General features: G+C 40.6%; 2 protein-coding genes and 1 long non-coding RNA gene across 4 annotated transcripts in view; 1 reads left to right on the top strand and 2 right to left on the bottom strand.

The window, feature by feature from the left end:
- Positions 1-354: 354 nt before the first annotated feature.
- On the bottom strand, positions 355-11,286 carry PSMA6 (proteasome 20S subunit alpha 6). Its single transcript, XM_015631982.3, has 7 exons — positions 11,125-11,286; positions 7,105-7,199; positions 6,267-6,348; positions 5,952-6,107; positions 2,844-3,022; positions 2,125-2,219; positions 355-564 (listed from the first exon to the last, which is right to left on the bottom strand). The coding sequence occupies exons 1-7, from the start codon at positions 11,198-11,200 to the stop codon at positions 507-509; spliced, it is 741 nt and encodes a 246-aa protein (XP_015487468.1). The 5' UTR covers positions 11,201-11,286; the 3' UTR covers positions 355-506.
- Positions 11,287-11,325: 39 nt separating this feature from the next.
- LOC117244610 lies at positions 11,326-18,044 on the top strand. Its single transcript, XR_004498048.1, has 2 exons — positions 11,326-11,956; positions 17,683-18,044. It is a non-coding gene; the product is annotated as an uncharacterized LOC117244610 (long non-coding RNA).
- PRORP (protein only RNase P catalytic subunit) overlaps positions 15,003-24,565 on the bottom strand; it is a 37,480-nt gene continuing 27,917 nt past the window's right edge. For both annotated transcript variants that reach the window (XM_015631490.2, XM_015631491.2), the window contains exons 6-8: positions 18,475-18,623; positions 17,654-17,846; positions 15,003-15,955 (exon numbers count right to left, since the gene is read on the bottom strand). In XM_015631490.2, coding sequence (XP_015486976.1) covers positions 15,824-15,955; positions 17,654-17,846; positions 18,475-18,623 — 474 coding nt within the window. In that variant the 3' untranslated portion in view covers positions 15,003-15,823. The remainder of the gene's footprint in view (positions 15,956-17,653; positions 17,847-18,474; positions 18,624-24,565) is intronic.

Here is a 24,565-nt window from a genome sequence, read left to right as displayed (position 1 = left end):
TCCTTCTGCTTTTGCCCTCTATCCTCATATAAACCTGAGCAAATAAGGTCTTCCTATCTTCACTACAATTAAACCAGTAATGCTGTACATGCTTTCAACATCAGGCTATGGAGAGAATGAATGTGAAAGCAAGAATTATCTTAAGAAACACACACACGCCACAAAAACTGCTGTTAACTTAACACAAAGAGCCAAATAGCTCAGATGAAAAATACAGCTGAGAGCATAAAGTTTCTCTTAAAATACAATTAAAAGGCAAGGAATTACCATAGAAACACTAAAAGTCATCAAGTATTTTAATGACAATTTCATAGAATTGGAAGTTTAAAAAATAACATTAAAAGGAGACACTAAGGATTTCAAAAACCTCTGTTTTATTTGTACAGAGTAAAATACATCATATAGTGAGCACTGTTTTCCACCCATAATCTAAAACCATTATTAAGTGTTTTCTTTTCACCAAACATCCTGGCCAGAAGCACAGACAATGAAAACGGGAATGCTAATTAGTCTCTCTCTGCCAGAGCTACAAGGTGCACATCAATCTCTGCTTCTGTAAGGATCCTGAAAGAACAAAAAGAAATCTTAAATAGCTTATATGATTCTTCCCTTTAAACTCCAATAGTACAACCTAATATCTATACAAATAAGTTCTACAACAATGCATCTTTCTGCCCTTTAAAGCCCTGCTGCCAGTGAAATAGGCTGACATTCCAATTCTCCTGAAAAATAAAGGAAGAATCAGTGGCACTAGAGAGCAAGGAGGTAACACATGATAGAAAAATAACAGGTAATTCTTCATGAGTAATGCATCTGTAAATTGAGATCTAGTGAGAAGGTAGCTGGATCCCTTGAGTGGCAGCAGAAAAGAGGTCAAGCAGCTCCTGTGTGCTTTCTCACAAACACTGTTCTATTCTGTTGTCCCCAGCACACACCACCAAATTGAAAACCACCCATCATCACCGTGCCCAAATTAAAAACATTAGGAAGGAAGCACTTAAAAGACTGAACCTTTAGGACCCAAAGGTTTGAAGCCTCTCTTCAGTCTCCATTTACCAAGTAGTCAGACTAAAGTAACAGCAGACTTTGTTCCAAATTTAACTGTTCCTCTCTTTCTTTTTAAATAAAAAACCCCAATGAAAGACCAAAGCAGAAAAAGTAAATCCCTCTGCAGCAAGCCAGACTTACCTAAACTTTAGGTAAGTCATACCTGGAGGGTTCTTTTGCATTATAAAAAAATCCCCAAAACTGTTTCTCCTACATTTCATGCACACTTCTGCAGCTATAACTGTGCTGCGAGAAGGCTGTCAAGTACACTGTATCTAGTGTGAAGCTTTCCTGCCCTCAGTAGGAAGACTTCGAGGTGTTGTCTTGATACACTGGCCAAATAATCTTGGTGCACGCACTGTGCTGCAGACAATAAGGGAGGAGGGAAGAAATAGCAGGTGCCTTGCTTTCATGCTAGATGGGAATGCAGAGTAGTCAAAAAGTAGACAGTTCAGCTATTTTCAAATCATTAGTGATTTTTTAAACCCATGACCTTTTAGTCTTACCAAATTTAAATAGAGTTTTTCAAACCATACAAATACATAATCTATTAGAAACATATTTTAGATGTTAAAAAATGCTAACATTTAAAAGACGAGCAAGAATAATTTAAAGATTCAATTTAGAAAAAGAATGAAGAATTTAAGGGACTTGTAAATATTCCCTAATAAAAAACAGACTTTATTGCATTAGTTAGCATGACCATGAGTTGGAAGTGGACTCCAGAAACCATTACTATGAAAAATGTTTATGTTTCTAAGCATGAAAACACTTCTAGACCAGATGTAACTACTAATTAATTTCAATCATCACAGAAAGCAATACCCTTTTAAGACATGAAAGAGAACACTTTTCTCTACTAAATCCCTTAACTGTGTCATGGATTTTAAAATTCTGTTCTTTTTCACAAAATGTTTTCTACCCCTACACATTTTTAAGAGTTACAAGTAAAAAACTCTTCAAACCTTTGATCTCTCAAATTTATCTCTTTTTCTTGATTTACAATAACACAAAAAGTAAAACTAATTGCACATAATCAGAGAAATGCACCAAGTTTTATCAATGCTGATCACTTACCTGAACTTAGGATTTTCCACTGTGACTACACCAACTTCTATTTCTGAAGGTTTGAAATCAATGGATAGTACAGTAGACAGGCATGTTATTGCTGTCTGAAAGATGACAAAACCTCCTATCATTAGAAAGAAAGCACTAAGGCTTTTTTTTTTCCTTAATAGACATAGCATCCTTCCTTCTGGTTTAAAGTTACTTCCTCTCACTTCAAAATCTCAGCTTAGAAATTCCAAATAGTTTCCCTTTTGCTACACAATACTGGAGAGTCCCTCTCCAGTCCTCTCCCTAAAAAGCCCAGTCTACAAAAAGCAAAGGGACATGTTTTCATAGCAGAAAAAGACACAAAAAACCAAAAATCTTTTATCATGCAAAGATACTGTTTGAAATACCTTCTAGTATGAAGATTGTTTTAAATGTCTCTAAAAGTTAAGTCATATTGGCATCCCCAAAATTAAGCACTGTAGTAACCAGCTAGAGTGGGAGTGCTACACTTACAGAATCTGCTTCAGCTAACATAAAGCAAAAAAAGCAGATTAGATGACCAGTCAAACAATTGCAGAATACCTTCAAATGATTTTCTGGTTGGAATAGCTGTATTTGCTCTGGCAGCAATACAGAACTGTAGGGAAAGACTAACTACATTTCTCTGCATTGCAAGCCTACATGCAGGATATCCATTAAAAATACTTTTAACAAATTTTCATTTCCTTCTGCTGGCCTACCTCTACTGTTTGTTCGTATGTCCAGTCAAATTTCTTCTTTACTTTCTTTTCAAGAAAACTGGTTGACTCTGTCTGTTTAACTCCTGCAGCTGTGGCCTTGAATCCACAATAGTAACCTGCTGGATCACACTTGTATACCTGAGGGCCGTGTTCTTCATCAATACCAATCAAAATCATACCTTAAAGAGAAAATCTGTTAATTTATTTATTTCCCCAATTTTAGCAATTTAATTCAACTGAAGAACAGAATGGATACTCCTGTCTCTGAAAAAACATGTATGCACAGCAGCACATCTTTGGGAACCAGTCCCATACCTAGAGCTGTGACTTCCTTTTTATCTCTAATTTGCCATTTCTTACCAGCATCTCATTATCAGGTATACAACTCAGTTTAGCAGAAACTCTATTTCTGTCATTCCCAAAGAAGGTCACTCATTAAACATACAAACATTTTTGCTGTGCTCAGTGTGTAGAGAACCACAAAGTCAGGAAATACAAAACTTTTATCCTGATACAAAGTTTACCAAGCCACAGCTCACATCCTGTGTTATATGACACAAAAGTGTAAACAGTAGTTCTATTACCATATGCCTTTTACTAGAAAGCAACTTTGCAAACATGCTGAAACTAACGGAAATATTAACAGATCAAATTTAGATTTCTTGTTTGTAACCCTGAAAAACACAGCATTATACACCTTTTCCTCTTTAAATTAAAAAAAATAAAAAATCTGAAATGAAAATTGGAAACAATAGGACATAACTGAATCTTTGAAGATCATCTAAGTGTTTTGAAGCTGAATAGTTTCCAAGTAACACAAACTGACCACATCACTGAAATGCATGTGTTCACCCTCACTTCTTGACGTACAGCTGCATTGTCCCAACATGCATATTAAAAAATAAGTCAAAAGCAATACTTGCAATAAAAACCAAAACTAAACAAGGTTATAGCTTTCAGTTATTTTCACTTTACACTTGTGCAACTTTTAACTAGTAATTAGAGCTGATAAACTTCTGAGCAGCTATTACTACAAGAGTAAAAAGACCCCTCCTATTTTCAAAAAGGCTAAGAGAAGTTAAGAAAAATGCATTTTTATTCATGTACTTTAAAAAAGGAATTTCCAGTAATATCAAGGCATTGGAGATGCCAAGGGAAGAAAGAAACAATCCTTCCTGAAAATTACAAGCACACAAGCATAGGAAAATTGCCCCATCATGGAAACTGTGGTGCAATTCTGAATGTTGCTTCTTTAGTGAGAAGTCTTAGTGCCTACTATGATTACGAGAAGTGATTCATCAGTTCTGAAACTATTCTCCTTCAAACAAAAAACAATACCAAAACTCAACCAATCAAAGAGAAACTCAGAATGTTTAATGAAAAAAGTAATTGAGGAAACCTGTTAAGGCTTTTACCTCAGTTCCTGAACAGCCTAACAGTATGGTTATAATTTGCTTACAGCCATACGTAAGAGAAAAGACAAGTCAGAACCAACCCCAGAACACAGAGATGACCAAGAACATCTACAAAAAATGACTCAACACACAACTTCTTTTTCAGCTGCATTTGCTGTTATAAAATAAATAATGTAGAAATATTTGCAAGGGAAATATTTTAGGCACTTTTTCCTCTACATTATAAATAAGATAGCTAAGCTAGGAGCAAAAATTATGTAAATCTGTCCTCTACATACTACTTAGATAAAAGAGCAACTAAACCTGGACAAGGATAATTGCACTCTCCATTTCTCTCTTTTAACAGTGGCAGTGGACACAGCGTATTGGGCTTGCATGGCAAGGTTTTGGTAGTGAGGGATCTACAGGGCTGGCTTCTTTGAGAAGCTGCCAGAAGTTTTCCCTATGTCCGAAGGAGCCAAAGCCAGCTGGCTCCAAGACCAACCTGCTGCTGGGTGAGGCCAAGCCCATCCACAATGATGGTAGTGCCTCTGGGATAATGTATTTTTGAAAGAAAAAAAAAGGAGGAAATTACTGACAGGTAAGAGAGGAGTGAGAACGTGAGAGGAACAACTCCACAGACACTGAGGCAAATGACAGAAGGAAGGAGCTGCCAGAGCTGAGGCTCCCCTGCAGCCTGTGGTGAAGACCACGGTAAGGCAGCTGTGCCCCTGCAGCCCATGGACACCCATGGTGGAGAGACATCCACCTGCAGCCCCTGAAGGAGCCCATGCTGGAGCACGTGGATGCCTGAAGGAGGCTGTGGCCACACGTGTGCTGGGGCAGGCTCCTGACAGGACCAGTGGCGCTGTGGAGAAAGGAGCCCACACTGGAGCAGTCTGTTCCTGAAGGACTGCACCCCACATAAGGTGGGCTCCTTGCTGGAGCAGTTGGTGAAGAACTGCAACATGTGGGAAGTTCCTGGAGGACTGTCTCCTGTGGGAGACACACTGGAGCAGGGAAAGTGTGTGAGGAGTCCTCCCCCGAGGAAGAAGTAGCAGCAGAAACAATGTACTATGGACTGACCACAGACCCCCTTCTCATCTCCCTGTGCCACTGTGGGAGAAGTAAAGAACGAGGAATAAACCTGTGAAGGAGGTAGAGGGAGTGTTTTGAAGATTTGGTTTTACTACTCAGCATCCTATTTTTATTTGCTTGTTAATAAATTCAGTTAATTTCCCCAAGGTGAATCTGTTTTGCCCGTGGTAGTAATTGATGAGTGATCCCTCCCTGACCTTATCTTGACCCATAAGCCTTTCATGGCATTTTTTCTCTTCTATGTCTTGCTGAGGAAGGGACTGATGGAGAGAGAGGCTTTGGCAGACACTTGGCATCCATCCAGGGTCAAACCACCACACACAGACAAGGTTATAAAGAGCATCTCCTGCTCACAGACATCACTGCACAGTGCAAACGGACCAGGCCCCAAAAACTAAGGTGAAATAGTATCAGAGAAGCTAAATTATTTCAAATGCTGAGTCAATGGTAAAATCATGGCTCCAGTTCAAGACCTACAACACTGCTCCCTCATTCAGCTGTTCATCCCTCTTACTCCCCCATTTACCTACTCTGAAAATGGGCGAGAATTTCTTATATATGAATGTGCAGACTTAGACAAGTAACAGTAAAGATCATTTTCATACACTGTACTTACAGCAACCAAGGGGCCTCATTTCAGCATTCTGTGTATAGACCTGAGAAATATCTGCAATCCTTTTACACAGCATATCCACAGGGATGTCATATCCATACTTGTACTTCCAGTTAGCAGCCTCATAGCGGGCTCTCTGCACCTGGGATCTGCTATCAGCTAGACAAAAAGAACTGATATTAATTCCACTGAACACGTACCATGTTTATTTCTAGCACTGCCTGAGAATATAAATTCTAGGTCCAACTTTACATTGTCCTTAAATATACCCATTAGAACTAGGTAAGTTTTCCAAAACCAGACTGGTGAATTAAATACCTGTCATTCCTGTCATCACACAACCAATATTTTCAGTAATCTTAAATAAATGAGTCACTGTGTTGGAATCCAGTAACTTGTCCTAAAGAGGAAACAGAAACAACGTATAGGAAACACTGTCCTTGAAGTAAAAAGCAAACAAACAAACAAACAAACGACAAACATAGAATCTTCGGTTTTTTACAGAAGAGCCCAAAAGGACCCATAACAGCTAAAATTGTCTTTCAGGCTTTCCAATTTTTATTGTTGTGAATAGCAATGAAGGAAGAAACTGGAGACTAGGGAAGATTAAAACCACAGATCTAGAGACTGAGAACAAGAACATGATCAACATCACAGTCCTCTTCCCTCTGAAGAAACTTTGAGAACATACAAAAGCTTGCTCTCTTATGGCACGCTGCCCTTCAAACATAAAAAAATTCCCCTTTTTCAACAGTACATCATCACTGAGCTGAAACACTCATGAAAACCTGTTCTACATGCTATTGGTGTAACATTTCCTCAGCAGAAATTAAAGAAATCAGGGAACTGGTTATGAACAACTCAGCCCTTACAAGCCAGAGCAATGAATGCATGCTCAATACAGCAGGGTCAACTTATATTTCACATTTATCCCTTCAACAACTACAGAGAAAACCAATATTGCAGTACTTAGTGAGGAAATGTACAGTTGAGCACTACATGGAGCTAGACCTTGCAAAAAGCAGAACGATAACTAGATATTCAGTTCAAATAGCAATTTATTTCAGTACTAATAAGTATAATATCAACACTGCTAAGTCTCACCCCCAACTTTTTTTCTCCTCTCCAGACCTCCCCTCAAACACAGACTACTTACAGGTACTTTCTTCTGTGTGACAATTACTGCAGAATCTTTCCCACGAACAGCTACAGATGTAAGTCCGCCTTGGTTTATGGCCTTAAATGCATATTCTAGAAAAATACACAAATGTTAATAAAAAACTTGTGTCAGAGACACTAGTACCATTAACTTTGACACACCTTCCCCCAACACACGAATCTCACAAATTTATGGCCTTTTTAATACTTTAATGCTTGTGCAACAAGTATCTTTGTGTTCTTAAGGTCTTTAGTACAATGTGCTTTGACTCTCTTCATAAAACCATTATCACTGCTTCCTTCAAATGTTCTAATTTGACTTTTTATTCAGTTCAAGTTTAACAGCAACAGTATTAGTTTTAGAACAAAAAGGCTGTTCTGAACTTGATCAAAATTGTCCAACCTTAATCTACAGTAACCATAAATTTTTACAGAAGAATTTTTGACATGGATTTTAGTATTTTAAAGGATATAGGCTTCTGGTTTTTTAGTAATTTTTTACTGATATAGATGAAAACAGGAGGCACAGGAGACAGGTTTTAACATTACAATCATATTTTCTGACATGACATTCAAACACTGCAGTGCTTTTCTTCACTTTTTATAGTGAAAGCTACACAGATGCCAATTAAACAATGCTATTCATGTGAGTACAATGGATTAAAAAACACTAAAGTAACAGTCACTAAATGATCCATGAAATAAATTTCTTCTGATTAATGGTTCCAAAAGCCATTTGGACTTCAACAACTTCAAAAACTGTTTATCTGGCAATATTGAAAAACATCCAGGAATTCCTAATATCTGGCTGAGTAGCAAGTTTCAGAGAGCAGCTAGATGCAGGGAAGTTTATTTGTTAACTATGCATGTGAACCCAGAATTTAGAACATGTTTACAAACAGCATAGTAATTTGCTAAAACTATCTCAAAATAATGGAAGCAAGAAACTTGGCTATTTTAAAAGCTGCAGTCTGATCTATAAAAGAGATTACACAACAGAAGAGTAACAATCTGAAGATAAAAAAAATCAAATCTTGTATCTTAATGTTCAATTTGCTGAGTCAGTGTTAGGGAAGAGCTCATTGTTGTGTATTTATGGCAGTGTATTTACTACTCTCAGACATCAGAGCATTTACTGGTTACCCAAATGTGCCATAAAGGACGTTCCCCCTTTCCCTCCTCTCTCTGGAATGATCAGTGCCAGCCTGCAGCAGAGCACAAAACCCAGTAAGACATGGGCCAGCACTGCCTGCAAACTGGTCATGCTTGAAGCCCCAAGCACAGGCTTTGCAACACTTGTCTATTTATCTGTACAACCACCTGAAGGGAGAGTGTAAAGCAGATGGACAAAGCCAGCCATTTTTTCAGTGATGCCCAGTGACAGGACGGAATCAGAGGGGAGGAGGATCCACCTACACACCTGAAAACATGTTTTATTGCAATGGTGACTGAGCACTGGCACAGGTCGCCTGTACTACTTACAGCCTACTTGGAAACACTTCTGGGCATCCAGCCCTAGGTGGGCCTCCCTGGGCAGGGGATTGGGGCCAGATAGTCTCCAGAGGTCCCGCCTAATCTCAGCCATTCTGTGGTTCTGTGACACTTAGGTGGCAGCAGGAATAGGTGCCCTCACAAACTAGTTTTGCTGACAACTGCCACTGATCAGGCTCACTAAACTACAGCCCCTTCTGGTGCTATTACCACCTCCATTGCTCAGTTTTCAAGGAAACACGCCAAAAGGTGAAGTGTCTCTTACAATGTAACAAATCCAAGTTGCTAGTGCTGTTTTAAATCTGTTTATTGCTATGTAGGTATTTCAGCAGCACTGCAGACGTTCTCTCTGAAAACAGCAGCCCCTTGCTGTTCCCTGAACACATCGCAACAGCCAGAAATTTTACTGTAGTAATTTTCTTTGTTTCCCAAAACTCCACTTAGAAGAAACACCACGTTTGAAGATTGAAACTAATAGGTAGCATGGGAACACTGATGTTCTGAGGGATTTTAACCATAGTAATGTGAAATACTGTTAAGTTTTCTAATATAAGATCACTTCAAAGGCACATGAGTTTTCTGAGCTTTGGAAGCAAAAGACAGACCAAAGACAAAGTACAGGCATTTCAGTCCAGTATCACTATGCTGGAAATCTCTGTTTCCATACTGCCAAATTCCAGAAAATACTCAAGTTTTAAGGCAGTCTTAAAGCAACACATGTCCATGCTCATCCTTGACAGCCCCTAGCTAATCCTAATCCAGCAGAGAGACAAAGATAAAACAAAACCACTTAGATGTAGACATTTGATTGCAAGCAAACATGAGACTTCTGCCCATGCTGTGGCTAGATGCTGGCAAACAGAAATACCCAAGTGGCACCATGCCCGAGTCACCAGCCTGGATGTGAGTGAAGTGAGCTCATTCTTGCTTGAAGTTAACTATGCACATCTATTTTTCTTCCTATAGCACATAGGTACTTAAAATAGCTTTAAGACAGCTTCAGGCTCTGTGCAGAAGCTTTCAAATACACATGCAGATACTTGTTTCTAAGACACTGTTAAAAGGCATGGATGTACTACACATTTCACATACATTAACCTAATGGCTAAATACACCTGGGAGGCAGAAAACTGAGGCTCAGTTTTCTTTCTGCTACAGAACACAGAAACCATTCCCAACAAGTAGTACTGTGACAGAGACAGTGAAAAGTGATGCAGACCAACCAGCCTGTTTTAATGGCAGCAGAAGGTTGGAGACTAGGACTCCTCTGTCACAGAACCACTGAAAACCTTTCTGAGGAAGCACTGCTCCTACCATCCTTGTGTACAAGGGATAGTAAGCATTATACATGCTCCAGCAACCATATGTAGGTATCCAGTACAGGTAACTTTCTGTCTATGTACAGACATCCACACACAGGCACCTTCCTAATTTTTCCTTGCAAAAAAGACTGCTCAAGACTGGGCCACCTGTCCACAAGGCCTGATCCAATCCAATCTTCTTCCTGAGAAAAACTCAAGGGCAGTCACAAAAAAATTATATAGGTCGCAGGCAACTCATGCAATCTGACCCAGCAAGCTCCTTTCCTGGAGAACAGATGGATTTATAGGCATAACATGCAGTGGCTGTGCAGTGAAGCCATTGCAGCTGGGGAAGGCAGCATCAGGATGATTCTGCAAAACAGTTCATCTGTCCCTGCTGTGAGGATCCTTCAGGAGCACTGACAGACTACAGTCCTGGCAGACTGTGAGCTGACTGTATCTACACAAGGGGCACCAGGATGCGCTTCTCTACAATCTGGTGCACTGCAAAAACAGGAATAACAGAATCTGTGGCCTACAGAAGAAGCTGAAGCTTGGCTTCAGATTGTTCCAAGTAACCTGAAAACAAAGGATGCTATCTCACAGGCCACAGTGCACGGAACACGCGGCATTCAGGTGTAACAATGCGCATGAGTTACATCCAAGAAGTCACTTTGTCACTCTGGCATGCAGAGTTTGAGGCAGTTTAAATCCCATTTCAAACAGCTATCATAGTTCTCACATCCCAAAACGCAGTGCTCCGAGGCTTGGCAAGATTCACTTAAAGAAACACTTAAGGAAGACTAAACAGCCTCTGGATAGCTGCAAGTTTGGTCTCCAAGCGTCTAAAATCGCGCACGGAGGACTCGGAGGAGGCCCCTCCCGGTGGCAGGGGACACTCGAGAGCCCCCCCTGGCTCTAAGTTTTCCTTAGCTCATGCCAACATCCCTTCCCCGGGTCCCCACGCCGGCACGGCCGGGACCGCCGCCGCTCCACGCTCGCACCAGGCTTTCCCCCACACACCGCGGGACCAGGCCAGGGGGGAGCCGGCACTCCCGAGCCGCGAGAGGGGCCGCGTCTCCCCCCTCCGCACAGGCTGTCGGGCTCGGCAGAGCTTTCGTGAGCCGGCCGCAGCCCCGCTCGGCGGGGAGCGGCTGCGGCGGCGCGGGCAGGCCGGGCCCGTGACGGGGCAATTCGGCGGCGGCCCCGCGGGCCCGGACACGCACCGACTTGGTAGAGGCGGCCCTCGGGCGAGAAGATGGTGATGTGCCGGTCGAAGCCGGCGCTGGAGCCGCGGGACATGGCGGGAGCGGCGCGGGAGCGGCGCGCGGCCGGGGGGAGCTGTCCGCGTGCAGGGCCCGCCGCAGCCGCAGGCACCGCCGGAGCGCTTCCGGGTCACGCGCCCGCGCCGCGCAGGCGCAAAGGCGAGCGGCGCTCCCGCAGCGTCACGGTCCGGCGGCGGCGCTGCGCATGGCCGGGCCACACGGCACCGGCACCGGCACACCACGGTATCCGCACACGGCACCGACACCGGCACACCACGGCATCGGCACACGGCACCGCCGCAGTTCTGGTAGCAGCCACCGCCGTGGGGCTCGGCGAGCCATTCTCCTTCGCGGAAACCTGAAAGCCCCGCCGGACGTGCCTGAGGGAATGCGCACGGAAGCAGCAGGAAACGGAATAAAAGCATCATCGCGGCATTCGTCAATACTGGATAAAAGTATCACCAGTCAGCGGGGAAAACAAAACCCTTCCTAAAATTCCAAACTAAGTATTTCCACGTGTCCTCTTCAATGGGAATAGTTTTAAAGCAAGTACTTAAAAAAACATGTTTAAAGTATTCATAGGTAATTGTCGCCGCAGCTGCGTTATAATGCGATGTTTAAAAGACGCTTTAGCGGCGTCACAAGTTTAAACTCGTGAATATATGTCCTTTTTGCCTTTCAACATATTGGAATTCCCCTATTCTTTGTGGGAAGACATTTTTTAAAAGCTGGTCATTAGAAGAGTTGGAAAGGCTGCGTTCTGGTATCCACACCTCTGTTTTAAAATTACTAGGTGAGGTTATTTCTTGTTGAAATAGCAGAATAAAGGCGGACTTTGTGTATTCCACGCATTAAAAGTCTGCATTCTCAAATTTGTCAAAATACTTCTTGCTTATTAACACTATGGGAGAATAATGCCCTGCTGTGTATTTATTACAAGACTCAGAGTTTGTCCCTTTCATTACTGAAGGACTTTGTGGGCAGACATGAAATGTTTAAAGGGGTGATGCAAGCACTGGAACACAGAGAACACGAACATGTGTTCTGACCCATCGACTGTGTCTGCTGGGTCAGAACAGAGCCAGTCTTATCCAATGCTCTGTCTCCAAATGTGGCCAGAAGGGGGATATCCAAGGAATTAAGACTAGAGAGAGCCTTTCACGATACACTCCCTGAATCGTCTCCCAGTCTCCAAGCACCTGGAGGGACTTCCCAAGGCAGGGGTAGTGTCTGGTTATTTAGTAACTCTTGCTGGTTCCCTTTCATGAAACTTGCTAGTCTTCCGTTGAACCCGGGTGAACTTCTTGAATCCACAACATGCCATAGCAAAGAGTTGGTCAGCATGACGGCATGTTGTGTGGTTTTGTCTGAAACCTCACCTTTCATCTGAACCTTTTATCTGCCAGTACCATTTGATGCTTTTGTACTGACTGCCACTGCACTGTGGATCCCTAGGCACTCCTTCCAGAACACTCATGATTCTTATGACCTCTGTGTCTCTTAAAACCAGTTTCTCCAAGATGATGATCTGTGCCGTTACAGTTCTTCCATCCTACAGAGCTCTTTCATTCTCTAGAATGGTTTTTTTCTCCCAAGGAAAAGGGGATGAGAAAATCTAAGTAAATATCAAGTGTTCAGCCTGATTGCCAAATAGTAACCAAGAAAATCTTTAAGTTTTAAATCAAAGATTCAGTATTTGAATTAGAGTAATAGTTGCTCAATACCATGGATATGATGGAGTGGAAGTTATGCTATTTTCAGGATAATCACTTCCAGAGTACAGCATTGTTTCAGAAGAGCAATCATACTTTTGGCTTAATGTTAAATCCCTTCTGATGAGGATGAGTATGGACTCCAATTCTGTGTTGCAGGATCCTGAGGAAAGCTATTCTCACAATCATCTTTTTAACATAGTAAGCAGTAAGTGGGAGACCTTGGAGGTAATAAATGCTGGAGTGCAGGCTGTCAGTTCATCTTTCTCAACTCTGTCTTGTTAGTGTGTCTCCATTTCCATGGCACACAGCAAGCTAAGCTAAGGGCACATTCCTTCTGATTCCCATTCTCACTCAATGTAATAGCAAATGGCAGTCAGTGTCTCTTTGGGGGTACCAACTGCTGTACTGTTTGGAAAAGTTGCCTTTCTGGCATTCAGCATGAAACACATCTGTGTAATAAATCACCTTGAATTTTTACTGTACCACTATATAAACAACAGTAGATGTCAAATAGATCAGCTATTTGTTATTTGCTTTGGTTTAGCTCTCACATTTATTTTTATTGCCAGTGAAACCCTCAGAATTCCTTTTAGATACTTGGAAGCAAATCCTCATATTCATTGTTATTTTTAAATACTGTATTTCAGTATTGAAGACTTAAAGCAACACAAAAGAAATCTTATTTCAAAGATGCCTTAAATAAAATTCAAATTAACCTCAGAACTGAGCCTCTGGATACCATATGCATCTATGTAGCAGGTAGTATACACCAGAAAAAGTCTGTAGGTTCATCACTAATGTTTCCCCTTTGGTTCCACAGAGGCCATTAATTCCCTGTAAGGATCTGCAGAGAAGTGTATTAGCAGCAAACATAGAAAAAAGAAGTCACAAATCTGACACCAATGTTGTAATACCTTCCAGCTGTAAATTCCATATTCTGTTCCATCATTCCCTAAATACACTTGTATATTTAGTGTATATTAGTGTATTTAGGAAGCAGTATTATTTAGAAGGCATTACCAAAGAACAGTTTTTGAGGTGAAACCAAATTGATTGATTAGGGATATGTCCTGAGCAAAAAGGAAGTTATATGTGGATATTATGCATGCCTATTAATGACCAGGGTGAGGTAAAATACAAACTTTAACCGATGAACATGTCTGGCAATGAAATGGGTACCCTGAAGGTGCAGTTTCTGCTCAGCTAGGGCTGACCTAAGGTAGAGGTGCTGCAGGGACCCCCCTTCTGCAGCCTGACATTTGAACCCTGCTCCCACACAGTACCAATACTTGTGCAATGGTGCTAGATGAGTGCAACAATGCCAATTCTGACCTAGCCAAAACCAAGTTTTTAAGAACCAGCTCTGCATTGTTTTGGGCTGCATGACCATCAGAGCTAGTACCAAAGGAAGACTGTAACAGCACTGATTCACACCAGCTTATGCCATGCAGAACTTCATACAGAGGGTGTGGGAGCCTCGCAAAAAGCAGCAGCTGCTAACTAAGCAGTCCTGCACAGGAGCAGACACCTGATTTAAAAGCGTATTTCCACTTTCAAGGAGATGTCGCAATTCTCTGACTTAAACAATTATAAAAGCAATCTTCTGACAAATTAGAAGTATTGAGGAATTAGAGAAGTAGATCCAATCGCTCTGCTTTCCCTGCTGGCCTCCATAGGAGTTGTCATGTTGTGTCAGGAAAAGGGTCTGTGATGAACACTACTAACAATATGATGAATTTAAAGCCAAGGTTTTATGTTACCTTAAGAGGCACCTAGCTCCTCTACACTTTCTGCACAGTACCTGAAGGACATGCCTGTATGCAAATCACACCCGATGGTTTACAAACTGATACAAGAACTAGAACATGTATCAGGACTGTCCTGGAGAAAAAATAGCAGGAACATGTTTGAATGCTGAGTCCTGAGGGAGTTTGCCATGGGGCTAAACAAAAAGATTTTCATGTTTCATCTCAGTTTCAAACAGGATTTTTGTACGAGACAAATGTGACAAGTATAGGATAATTCATCTGAGATTTATGTGGCATTTCTATGTTTTGGGGGGAGAAATGTTTGCATTAAAGTTTTAAGTGCAATAAACAAACACATTTATCACACACACACAAATCACTTAAAACATTTTTTCTGTAATTAATACCATTTTTTTTTGCTTTATAACTCCGGATAGATTTTATAGAAATGTACAAGAATCAATTTTGTCCTATTATTGTCTTTAAGAATTTCTGTCTATCCATTTTCATTTAAAAAGTCCATGCACTTCCATCAGCAAACTATTGTAGTGATGCCAAATCCTGTCAGAAAGGGCAAATTTAGGAGTGTGAAAGAGCCACAAAACATTCCACTGGTTATTTCCTTATTCTTCCAAACAAATGATTGCTATGTGTTCTTCTAACCAATCTCTTGCATTCTATGAGATCAAACAAATTCTAATTACAGTGAGGAAGTCTTAGTTCTGTGTGTGTCTGGCAAATGGTAAATGTACCATTTGTCCCCCTTAGCTCCACTGAATAGAGGCAGACATTGTGCAACACTCTTGCACAAGGTCAGCACCACAAACTCTTAAGGTACTTTGCAAGTCTTGCTTAATTTCTTCAACATACAGAGTTTATACATTTCAGTGTAGATGAAAAGCTTGAGAAAAAATTAAAGATAAAAATGCTCAAACAATAATTCCAACAGGAAAAATCAAGTTTTAATTCAAATTATGAAAACTGCTAGTAAAAATGGAAATAATGGACCTAATTCACTTTCACTGGACTACCACTGATGTTAAGAGATGTATGCAGGAATGATTTTGGCAAAAGCAGTCACTCAGTTTTCTTCAGTTACACACCTCACACATTAATCCCATAATTGTCCTGCTGAGTTCTCCTAGCCAGTGACAGTGCTTACAAGAAAGGCAGCTTCAGCTTGTCCAGTTACATTCTTCATAATTTCTGTTGAATGCAGAGCCATTTTTTTGGTACTTGATATGAATATTTTTCCTCATAAACGTCTTTATAGGGAATATGCCATGTATCACCTGTAGTCTGAACCACACAGTCATAATGTAAAGCAGGCTGTTGGGAAAAAACAGAGGAAAAACATTTTTTTTTAGACTTTATACAACATATTACTGAAATATCAATTACGGGTAGTTACAACTTCCAATGCTTACCTTAGAATTGTCCACAGTTTTATCTCTTAACAACTCATTTTGTTTTCTTATACAAAACAAATCCTAAATTTTAGTACTGGAGGAAAAACGAAACTATCTTCTAGTATTTTGTGGTCTAGGAGTCATTATAAATGCTGTCTTCAATCAGCAGCAGATAATAATGATTTCAGCATAATGCACTCAATTACTAGAAATGGCAAAATTATTGTTGTTCGGTTCAGTTAAATGAAATCATATGGGAATTACTCAGGATGTGAAGTTTATAGTCTTGAACATAAGATTTAATGACACTAGTGACATCTTGTATTTTTTCTCCCAGTCTCTGTCTTTACAGAACTGACTTGCTGTCCCAAGGAGAAGAATAGGAGATGTAAGAAAAGGGTTTATCACTAGCACTTTCAGAAGCATGTGGTTGAACAAATAGAATGAACAAATTTTCAGGTCTATTATGTTGCAGGCATACTAATTCAACATATATAAGGCAAATACAAAGGAAACACTACTGGCTGGTAATTATGGTTCTCAGGACATACTGTCACGCTATATGTACAGTCTTGGCAGTCTGCTTTCCTGTGGTAGCTTCCAGAATAACCTAAAACAGCTATGACTGGGAACAGCAATCACCCAAATCACTTGTATGGGAATTAACATGTGAAAATTAGCAGTCCCTTTGTACAAAAGAAAGAAACAAGGTGTAGCTAAAGCTGTGTTATTCAAGTAACCCACTATCCATTATTTGGCTCCATAAGAAAAAATGTATATATGGTGACAAAGAATGAAAGGTTGTCATTCTTACAAACTGGTATCTCTGTTTGTAATCACAAATATTATTTTACAATTTTTACCAGAGAAGGAAGAAATTTAATCTGCATAGGTGCGGAATTCCTTTAAGCAGGCAATAATACAGACAGACCAGGTAACAAAAACCCTGCATATAGAATGTCACATGATTAATTTTTCCCTAGAAAAATCTTCAAACAGCTGCATTCCTGTTTATGTACTGTCCACAAGGATACATATCTCCTAGACAATAATAGCAGTATTCTGACATAACATGACATTACTGCAATTTCTTCAGCTGAATACTAACTCTAAACCTGACTGTTTAGGGCTTTCCCTCATGAAACTTTACACCTATGTTAGGTACTATTACAGTGAATACTGACATACCTGTATTTTTCTGCTTCTTTAAAATAAAAATAAAAGAAATTCTATTGTATAATTAGAAGCATTAGATATTTTATAATAGTGCTGCAGAGGAGAATAAGGGATTTCAAAGTTTAAAATAAATTGAAACATTGACACTCAGGTTTTACTGAGGCCAGTAATGGTTACAGAGTTGCCAGCACTGAAAAGATTTATATACATAAACTTTTATTTACATTTTAAACATTTAGGTAGCATTTCTTGGGTCTCTTACAGTTTTCTTGTTTGTGGCATGCTTTGTGAATCCAATGAACTTTCAGTTAACATGGGAGTTTTAAGCACATTGGTACAAGTCCATTTCTTAAGACAAGATATTTTGGCTTCCAGAGTTTGAAATAATGTATCTTCAATGAATCTGCTCTGTGTGTTTTCTGACTGCAGCGGGAAAACTTACCAAAAAATTTATACTCCTTCCTTCTGCAGAAGAGAACACTATCTGGTGCCCACGCTGCCACTTACGGAACAGATGACGTGTCAGACTGTCGGAGAGACAAGCCTTGTGATCCCGCAGGAAGTCTCTGGTAACAAACCTGCAATGCTTGCCTGATCGGAGAGTGGCATATAACAAGAAGGCATCATCTTCAGAGCTTCACAAAACAAATGGAAAAGACAGACATCATTCACAAGGCAGTAAGTAGTTGCAGGAAGTGATTCAAATGCTGATCAAGATTTATTCATCAGCAACACCGAAAATTCCCACCACTACTCTAGTTCCCTGTAAAATAAAAAATTGCTTACCACAGGGTACCAAAAGCTAGAGTGCAATAAAAATTAATTGCATGCTACTTAGAGCACTTCTTTTCCTCTTATCACAATCTGATAATGGAACAATATAATCTCCTGCCACAAAGTTTAACAATACTGTGTTATGTGGAACAAAACTGCTAAAACTCAACGGTGTACCCCCACACAGGAGCAGACCACAACTGCACACTGATGCTATCAGAAATTCTTTTAAGTTCAGGGCACTGTGCTCTTGGCACCGGTTTTATCAGTCATAAATCCTAATAAACCATACAGCTGTCAATATGATTCTAAGTGATGGAAGTCTTCATAATGCAACTTTTTATGTACTTTTAAAGCAAGTATAGCTAAGGATATGTTTCTTTTCACACACACAGACAGAGATACTAGTAATGGTATTAAAAACTAGAGCAAAATGCACATAAATCAGGTGTTGGTCTTTATCATATTGAGCCATTTTCTTCAACTTACATATTTTCAGCAAAGAAGAAGTCTGCCTTATTCTGCATCTCCTTCATAATTTCTCTTTTCCAGTTTGAAGAGTTCATCAGCATATGTTTGCGGCCCAGCACAAGCAACCGGGCATTCTCTTTTGCCAAGCAGTTGACAGCATCAAACAGCTACAGAAAACAAAGCAAACCCAAAGATTTTCTTAGCTGTAAAAACAGAGTGACAGGGAATACTTTCATGTGTGTCTCACCTAGAAGGACTTCTAGACAACTCTTGTTTTATAGTTCTTAACTGCAATGCGAATTAAGCAGATAACTAATTTAATTCCCTAATCACAAAGTAAAAAAAGAAATAACAAGCCAATTCATTGAAGGAAGCTGCCCTCAACCACACAGAAAATATAGTGCTTTTAATACTCCAGCTCTTGCAGTTCAAATGACATGAATGACCTCGGGCAGAGCTTTATGGAGATGTCAGGAGTTCCAAGTCAGAGAGAAGTGAATCACGCTGGGATTTAAGTGATACCCACTTCTACCATGGAGCACCAGCAGCCCTGAGCACAGCCCTCTCCTGCCCCACCTGCTGGAGCTGGAGACCTGCACGGCCCAGGCGGCCCTATGGGGAGGCGGTGAGCAGCAGGTCATGGACATCCATGACTTTGGGAATAAGGTTTTATGGAAACCACATATGGACTAGCCATCCACTTGTGCACCAACATACTGAGGTGGTAAACTCACTTCAGAGGGATTTTTCAGCCGTCTCTTAGGGCTGTGCCTGTTCTGCAATAAGTGCTTCTTGGAGAGGCACTTGTGCTTGGGACTTTCCCTCCCTGCTTCACCCAGACCGAGCTCAGGGAGGACAAAGGTTCTGGCTTTCAGCATCCAGGTTATTACTGTGGACTGCTCACAAAACAATGACATTTCAGTTTGACACAGAGAAACAGAAGTTTTTTTGTTTCTTGAGATTGATGCATCTATCATATTTGAAAGACAAGGACAGTACGTATCAATCACCAGGGAATGCTATTTCCTAATTTTTACCTGCATTTGCTGCCACTATTTGCCAACATACAATCGCTTGATAATTCTTTAATCCTTCCTGCTTTTCTTGCTACTTCCCTCTTCCTTGTTACTTTTTCTCTCTTTAATATCTTCTATTGCCCATTTCCTTCTCTTGTTCTTTCCCCACCTTTCCTCCTATTTGTGATCCTTCTCATTTTTTGGTATCATTTGTTTTTGATTCAGAGGCTAGAAAGAATTGTTCATGTAACTCTTGTGTGCCTTTTTACAATGCATTTAGTTTCATTTACCTGCAAGTACCAGGAGGAAGGGGTGGCCCCATTCAGTCTTCTCTCAAGCTGCACAATCTCACTGCTTCTGTTGCATCAGATCTGTATCACAACTACACACAAGCTCACTGATCCAACAAAAGACTTTTTTATAGGGTTGAGCTTGCAGCAACCCAATAGACTGACTTAAGTCAAAGGTTCAGTGACTGATGGGAACACATTGCTGGAGGTCGTGAGGACAGGAAGTGTGGAACTGTCCTTCACAGGAAAGGACCTGCAGATGGCTCAAATTAGCTATGCCATGAATCTGGATCTGAGATCTGAGAGATGAAGCCAGAAGATTTTCAACATTAATTTTAACTGCTGAGCTATAAGTTGCTGTTGCCAGTATTGATTCTGAGGGACTAAAGGCTCTGTTTTCATACAGATATAGGAGCTTGGTGCTAATGAAAAGCACAAATGCCTAACAGTACCTATTGGAACTGACTTCCTGCTTCCAGGAGATCACACTGGGTAATGGCTACACGTGTACAATCTACTTTTTCCTCGTTAAAGCAAACAAAGCATAATGTGAGCAGGAGAAGACCAAATGCAATAACTTCTCACGCACTGAAGCAGTCCTGCAAATAGCTGGATTCAAATACCAAAGGAGAATTAAGTTGGGTAATCTGAGTCCACTAAAGCTAATAAAAGTTAGGAATGTAGCTACTGCATCTGCAGACATTTTCATGTGCTGAAGTCAACAGTGAAGAAATAATAACCATTAATAACTTTAGCAAATCCTTACAAATTCCAAATGAAAATGCTTTTTCTTTTTGCCTAATGTTGCCTAATGCCTTTCTGGAGGTTATAACTAGCGGCACTTTGTACCTATTAGTCACATGGACTTTCTTGTCCATAATATTAACATATGAGGTTTTCTAGTGTGAAGTGCTTCTGGGAGAAAATTGAGAGGTTGGTATAAATTGCTACAGCAATGGAAAAACTCAAACCAGGCTTAAAATGCAGTAAAATTAAAGAGAGTCAGCATTTTAAAATTTTGAAACTCCTGCTTGCATTACAACCTGTTGCTCTATATTGGGAATGGCGAAACACGACATGGACTCTCTTCTGGGTTGCACAAGTGAGCAAGTTTTACTATTCCAGATCTTTTATAGACAGGTCTGAGAAGGTCCAAAAAGGTAAAACTCTCATTGGTCATTACATCACCATCATTGGTCAGTCGGGAACAACACCCCTTGACCTTCTCTTGCAAGAAAACAAGGTGACAAACACCACCTGCAAGGTTGTCTTCTATCTCTAAGGATTGTTTTGATTCCTACTTATGATTTCCCAGGCCACACTTCTCAGACCAGTCTGTGAAAGTTATGTGACTTGGTTTCCCACAGACACTGTGCTCCCTGCCTGCTTTCCCACATTTAGCATCCATAACAACCCACTGCCCCTCCTCTACTTAACACAGAGATTACCTAACTTTCATAATAAGTAAAATACAGAAGAAAGAAATTATTTTTGTTTTCATAAGATAAAAATAACTTTGTTCTGCACACCCCCCTTATCTGACACAACTTTACTAAAGAACCCTTTCTCTCACTTTAGGCTTGGGCACTTAATGGAGGTGGTCTACAGGGAGTCACAGAACTTACACGGGGGGTTTCCTGAGTGAGTCTACCCTGATGCCTAGCTGCTTCTCAAGAAAGGAAGATGTGAGACACACTAACACTTGCTTCAGTCACAGAGGAAACTAACTGAACATAATGGTATTAGTACAGAAACAGCAGTAGTGATCTCTCATTTAAAAAGTCAAGGGTATTTTATTAATCTAGTATTTCCAGAAGTTGGATGAGTGTATAATGGAGCACAAGGAAGATAGATTAATTACTCTAACTCATACAAGGAACTATGAGCAGAGCAGGGTACAGATTTCCTAAGACTTCACTGCCAGTCCCTTTCTGATCACAAGATCATGCTGTGACATGTGTCCCCAGTTTCAAAGGTTAGGTTGAGGTAGGACAGCCTTTCTCATTAGGTACTACTGGTAGATTCCCACTTGTGAAATGGGAAATCCCTACACACTGCTGCTGGGAGGCACACCACTCAGTGATTCAGCAAAAGGTGACTCACCTATATACACACATAGCATGAAGAAGTAATCACCAAAAATATTTAAATCACATTTTTTATGAATAAATCATGTTTGACATTGCTTAAACATTTGGGTTCACTAACTGCCATTTAAAAGCAAAACTCACCTGAAGGTTATCTCCTAATAAGAACAACAAACTGCTCTATTATTGTTATTTTCACCTGTTGTTAGTGCTGCCTCCCACCCAAACAAAGCAGTGAAACTGCAGAAGAAACCCCAACACAGACCACAGGTTCAGAGCTGCCATTACTGTCAGGCAGGGCTGAGCATGATCATTGTCTCCAAAGTTTAGCCAGCAATTGGAGCCAGTCAAAAGAGGTGATTGTCCCACTTCACTCTTCACTGGTGTGGCCTCACCTTAAGTCCTGGGTATAGTTTTGGGTGTCATAATATAAAAAAGACATTAAGCTGTTGGATAGCATCCAAAGGAAAGCAATGAAGATGGTGAAGGAGCTGGACAGGAAGACCTATGAGCAGCACAGAGGTCACTTGGTCTGTTCATCCTGGAGGAGACTGAGGGGAAACCTCACTGCAATTACAACTTCCTTGAGGCAGGGGGGGAAGTAGAGGGGCAGGCACTGATCTCTTTGGTGAGCAGTGACAGGACCCAAGGGAATGGCCTGAAACTGGGTAAGGAGAGGTTTAGATTGGACATTGGGAAAAGCTTCTTAACCCAGAGGGTGCTTGAGCACTGGAACAGGCTAACCAGGGAAGTGGTCATGTCACCAAGCCTGACAGAGTTCAACAAGCATTTGGACAGCACTGTCAGGGACATGGTGCAGTTCTTGGGGTGTCCTGCGCAGGACCAGAAGTTGGGACTTTGATGATCCTTGTAGGTTCCTTCCAACTCAGGACATTCAGTGATTCTATAAATGAATTTCTGTCATGAGTACATTTATTTGAATTAAGAGTTTCACCATTTTTGGTTACCTTTTTCCATACTGTAGATCAAGACAATAAGCTCAAGAAAAACCTGTTTACTTTAGTACCACACATAGGAGAGAGATATGATGAGAAGCCAGAGTTTTTTCCTACAGGACAGCCAGTTACTTAGGGAAAGCATGTATGCTGCTTGCAAAAAGGTTGGATTTTCCCACTGAGCCTGGTAATTTTTCACCAAACCACATTCAATATCATTACCACAGCACCAAATACAAATGCTTCTTATACTCTCTACATTATTATTGATGACACAATGTAAATTAGTCTCAAGTCCTCTTAAATACAGGGGCAGTATACACATTTCTTGATCTCTCTGGAGTTTATCTGTCACTGACTAGCAAGAGAGTAGCTACTTCAAAGGGAAAGCAGTGATGGATGAGTAAGTAACAGTCACTGAGATTAATCAGGCTGGTTTACTTTCTGCTCTTTAGACAGTCAGCAGCTAACTGTTGGGAATTATCCCTTACAACACCAGGGATCTCTGCAATACTGAGAATATGCCAAAACAATATTCTTGGGAATATTTGTGTCCAGTGTTACAGTAAGACTATTTAGATTGATGTAACACATCATCATGCAAAACCCTACCAGTGACAACCCTTCACACCTCAATGACAGCAATCACACAATGTTTAACATGTTTTAACCTGTCTGCATTGACTCTGCACCTGGAATTGACTTATCCTCTCTTGACACATTCACTAGAGATATGTCATAACTCCCTATCACAATTCATTAAAATTTGCAGTTCATTTTTAGATGTTAGCCTTTACTCTTAACAGTCAACACTATTAATCAAAGGCAGGTTATTGATTGGGCACAAAAACTAAACCACAGAAGCAGATTCACAAGTTGATTTAATATAGATTGAGGATGGTACGGTAGCCTCAGTTTGCTTAGTGATAGCTGTGCTACTTGCAGACTAAGTTTGTATTTAGAGATTGAAAATGCTTTTGCAGCCAGGTCCAAACTGACTGGTACCAAATGTGTACCAAGACACCAGGAGCTCCTGCACAATCCAGTGTTCCCACTTGGCTCAGGGGTCTGCCTTCTTCACTGGAAATCCAGTCTTTGCAATTGTATTGATACTCTTGCTTTTCTACTATTATCACAACACTATATACAAAGGCTTAAGGAAATAAAGGAGTTTCTCTTACATGTTTCATTTTAGAAACAATGTAAAAATTTAGCCATTGGAATGAACTAGAAACAATGTATCTATTAAAAAGGAACATTTGTGAGCCCAATGGAGCTGCGCCAGTCTCAAGATTTTCAGAGTGGGTCAGAAACTATATTTAAGTACCGAAAATCCAAAATATAAGCATGATCTCTAGGTGGTGGTGGTGGCAGTGGTAATGGGATGCTATGAAAATGAAAGCACAAGCTTGACTGATCCTTTCCATAGATAGGAAATAACTCGGTGCAGGACTGAAATCAGCTTTGTAAGACTGAAACTGACAGTTTAAAAGGTACGAACAATTCAGCTCGCACCACTGTCCTATGCAGATGTCTGTACAGCGTGATTGACCTAGTGTGATGTTAAGTGTTTTCCTTGTGTCCTATCTGTGGTTCAAAAAGTCCCAGACAGTACTTTTGTCCTTTGAGGAAAGGTCCTGCAGCAGCTGGGGAATCACTGTTAGAGCAGGCACAGGCATGATGCTGTTATGGTATGTTAAACCTATGCTTCTGCAGAGGTATCCTACATTTTAATAAACTTGACAGTTCCACAAATACTT

Source organism: Parus major, chromosome 5, assembly GCF_001522545.3.
Source record: "Parus major isolate Abel chromosome 5, Parus_major1.1, whole genome shotgun sequence".
NCBI lineage: Eukaryota > Metazoa > Chordata > Aves > Passeriformes > Paridae > Parus > Parus major.
This window is presented reverse-complemented; position numbering and strand designations above follow the sequence as displayed.

Bases quoted from the DNA above. Each gene is read 5' to 3' on its own strand.
- PSMA6 (XM_015631982.3), bottom strand. From the start codon at position 11,200: ATGTCCCGCGGCTCCAGCGCCGGCTTCGACCGGCACATCACCATCTTC. The intron at 6,108-6,266 runs GTATTTAATTCA...CTTTTTGTCTAG, and splicing joins TGTGATGACAGGAATGACAG to CTGATAGCAGATCCCAGGTG. The intron at 2,220-2,843 runs GTAGGCCAGCAG...GTCATCTTTCAG, and splicing joins CATACGAACAAACAGTAGAG to ACAGCAATAACATGCCTGTC.